Here is a 3,865-nt window from a genome sequence, read left to right as displayed (position 1 = left end):
GTTGACAATATAAGAGAACAGTAAAGTATATGAAGTGATTTATGATTTAAATAATTTAACAAATGCTTCTTGACCATTTTGATTGTACATATTTTATTTGACGTTTCCAGTTGATTTTATAGTCTACAAAAAAATCTGGTATACTCTCTATCTCTGTTTATCATCACATTTACATCCATGCCTGTCCTAGAATTTCCAATTATCATAAATTTTGTTTTGCTTAAAATCAGTGATCATTTCTTTTATCTAACAATCATTCTAGTTGAGTCAAATTTTGTGAGGATCTCCAAAAAGTGCTGTTTATGCTCTCCATGACATAAAATGTGTTATCCAAAAATAAATTGAACTGTAATATATCTAATGCTCTACATCATTTTATACAACATCGTGAGTTTTGGGCCCAATATTTACCCATGTGCACCTTCCCAACCAATGCCTTGAGGCAACCTTTTGTGATTTGGTGCTATATAAATAAAATTGAATTGAATCAAATTGAATTGAAGTTGATAAAAGCTCTGGCTGTGTACTTTCTTTGATCAATACAATGTTTTGTGTTTATGTGTGTAGCAAGTCTCTATTATGTGAACGACGATGTCCACTGTATGCAGGATGGTGAAGGTGGAACATCCCTTCTGATGTATGTTTAATAAATTAAGTCAAAGCTTATGAGAATATAGAAATTTCTTGGAAGATGCAATAAACACAAGTCAGTATATGTTTATAGGAACAATATTTAATTTCAATTTGTTCTATTTTTCAACTGTATCATGAAAAATAATTAAGGTAGAATGAATCAAGATATCTGCACATTTGCAGTCATTTAACACCAGCACAGACATTTAAAAGGAATATTAACTTTGATAACTAACTTGATAACTATTAACTATGATTTTTATTATTTTTTTCTGTCTGTACTACAAAGAGATAATGTGCTTTTCTTTCTTTTGAAATTAGTTGACTTTTTATGAACCAATGCCACGGGCCATAACAGCTTTCTTTGTGTTCATCTCTGGTCTCAACAGGATTATGTAACATTTGGGTCCAAACAGTGTGATCAAAAGACCAAAACTTGAGGCAAGAATGGCAAACACCTCCACTGCATCTGCAAGTTTTCCTGGTGAGCTGATATAAGCAGGAACAAAGGCCACCCACACAGCACAGAAGATCAGCATGCTGAATGTGATGAGCTTGGCCTCATTAAAACTATCAGGGAGATTCCTCACCAGGAATGCAATTAGAAAACTGAGGAAGGCCAGCATGCCAATATAGCCCAATAACACTGCAAAACCAACAGTGGACCCAACTGCACACTCATACACTATCTTGTCATTGTGGTATTGGGTGTTTTTATGTGGAGTTGGAGAGGAAGAGACAAGCCACGTAGTGCAGATGGCTGCCTGAATAGATGTCAGAAATAGAACTGTTCCTCTCTGCTGCATAGCACCAAACCACTTCAGACTGGCTCCCCCTCCTGGCTTGGAGGCTTTGAACACAGCCAGAACAACCATGGTTTTTACCAGGATACATGAGACACACAGCACAAAGCTGATCCCAAATGCTGCGTGTCTGAGTTGGCATGTCCACAGCCTGGGTCGTCCGATAAACAGCAATGAACAAAGGAAACACAACTTAAGTGACACTAATAGCTGGAAACTAAGTTCTGAATTGTTGGCACGTACTATAGGTGTTGTGCGATGGCAGATAAAGATCCCCAGAACAACAGCACATATAAATGTTCCCAGTAAGGAGGTTGTTGTCAAACAAATACCCAGAGGGTCAAGATAGGAGAGGAACTCTGTCTTCTTAGGAATACAGTGGTCACGCTGGGGGTTTGACCAAAAATCCTCTGGACAACTGGTGCACTCCAAGGAGTCTGATACAAAAGGGAACATTGGTGAAATGCACATTATTCTTCATAATATTGAAATTAAATATGTCATGCAAAAACAAAAATACATACTGGTCTTATTAGTAATTTTCCCTTCAGAACAAGGGATGCAGTCAAAACAGCACTGGGGTTTCCCCTTCTCTCTCACCATGTGGGTACCAGGAGGACAGCTCTCACTGCATACTGATTGAGGTGGCTATAGGATGAAATCAAATATTAGCCTTTACACTGATATATACTAGACATGTGGCAAAAGTTAAATCTAAAAAAACATATCTAACCTTTTTGGATTCAAGGTTCCAGAAGATTTTGTCTTCATCAAGTATGAGTTCTTCACCTTTGAAAGTTGACCTTTTAACCTCACCCACATTCTGAACTTTAGTGCTTCCATCAGGGAGCCACAACCAGTTCATCACATCATAAATTGGCAATGCATCACCATTCTCATCAAATGACACTTGATCTCCAAACGGAGTGGTGAAGTTTACCCATCTTAAGTAATAAACCAGCTGTTAAAAAGGGATGCATAACAAGTAAATTACTTACTCAGCTGTAACTTTCCAGCTGCCAGCCACACATACACAATAACGACAACAACTTCAGTCAGGACCCAGTACAGACTTAAATGCAATGGAGGCGTGATGAGCTGCTGCAACTCTGGTGTGTCAGCCTCCCTGCAGTGGCGCCACAAATCATGCCCCGCCACATACCCCCATGGCTTGACTGAGGCTGGGGAGCCATCCAGCTGACCCCTCCTACCACACATACATACTCGCACGAGTAGGTGAGGAAATCAATCACAACCGGTGGTGTCCCCAGCCCATGCCCCAGCCCATGCCCCAGCGACATGGATGTTTGAATCTGTGGGCTCACTGTGGGGCATGCGGTGTGGCGCAGCAGGTGTGGACCAGACTCACCCTGGGGACCAGCATGCTGCCAGAACAGATCAGACACCAGCCACTCACATGCGGTCGAGGGACGTCAGTAAGGGCAGTGGTGGTAGTGGTAAGGACCCGATCTAAGCTGCCAGACTCTCTATCAACTGCATCCGGCAGTGGGATCTGTCCTACAGCTGTTTCAACTGCCGGTGAAACACCGCTACCTGCTCCCTCTGTGTAGCCGGGAGCTTGGCCATCACAACCTGGCTGGCCCGGTCGCGGTTCCACCATGCCCCAATACTGGGTTTTGATACCACTGTAAACGATGCATAGCTGACCCGACCACATTGTCACACTTTTATTTCTAGTTTCTGTTTTTATAATACTCAGCTGCAGCTTTTTCAGCTGCCGGCTGCCACAACGACAATAACTTCAGTCAGGACCCAGTACAGACTTAAATGCAGAGGAGGCGTGATGAGCTGATGTCAGCCTTCTGGCAGCATCGCCACATACCATGCCCCGCCCCCATCCCCCACCCCCACCCCCACCCATTATTAAATAAAGAAATCTATATTACATCGCTAGTAATGCTTTATAAATACAAGCTTCTGATCTAAATATATTAACTGCTAATTTTTTGTGGGTGTCAGCATACCAAACTAACTCAATTGACTCAGACCCGAAGTTCTTCAAATGAAAAGTCAAAAATGTATTTACAATCACCATGTAAAATATATCCAAAGTGTGGGGGTTGGGATATCCAGGGATCCATGGATAGGAGGGGGAAAAGGTCCATACAGAGCGTCTTAATCACACACGCCATGCACTTTTCCAGTGTCACTAGATTAAATGTCACTCCACAACTCCACAACTCCGAAACTGGGAGTATGTAAAATCCATTTAGCTCACACCAGCTTTTTCATAGTTAATATTATCACATTGTATTTAGTTCTATGTGGTAAATTCTATCCTGAAAGTAATTATAAAGGAAAGAATTTATAAACAGAGTGTAAAATGATATCACACCTGCCAAGGCTCCAGTGACTGCAAAGTGGCACAGCTGTTCCCACTGAAAGGCCCTCTTCCTGGCTTGCACCGC

General features: G+C 41.6%; 1 protein-coding gene across 1 annotated transcript in view; it reads right to left on the bottom strand.

Moving 5' to 3' along the window:
* Positions 1 to 962: 962 nt before the first annotated feature.
* LOC102202503 (extracellular calcium-sensing receptor-like) overlaps positions 963 to 3,865 on the bottom strand; it is a gene marked incomplete at its 5' end in the record, with an annotated part of 4,969 nt that continues 2,066 nt past the window's right edge. Inside the window, 4 exons of the mRNA XM_005739413.1 lie at positions 963 to 1,873; positions 1,961 to 2,084; positions 2,170 to 2,397; positions 3,793 to 3,862. Coding sequence (XP_005739470.1) covers positions 963 to 1,873; positions 1,961 to 2,084; positions 2,170 to 2,397; positions 3,793 to 3,862 — 1,333 coding nt within the window. The remainder of the gene's footprint in view (positions 1,874 to 1,960; positions 2,085 to 2,169; positions 2,398 to 3,792; positions 3,863 to 3,865) is intronic.

The sequence above is a fragment of the Pundamilia nyererei genome, unplaced genomic scaffold, assembly GCF_000239375.1.
Source record: "Pundamilia nyererei isolate P.nyererei 1_Seehausen unplaced genomic scaffold, PunNye1.0 scaffold00091, whole genome shotgun sequence".
In the NCBI taxonomy this organism is placed as follows: Eukaryota; Metazoa; Chordata; class Actinopteri; order Cichliformes; family Cichlidae; genus Pundamilia; species Pundamilia nyererei.
This window is presented reverse-complemented; position numbering and strand designations above follow the sequence as displayed.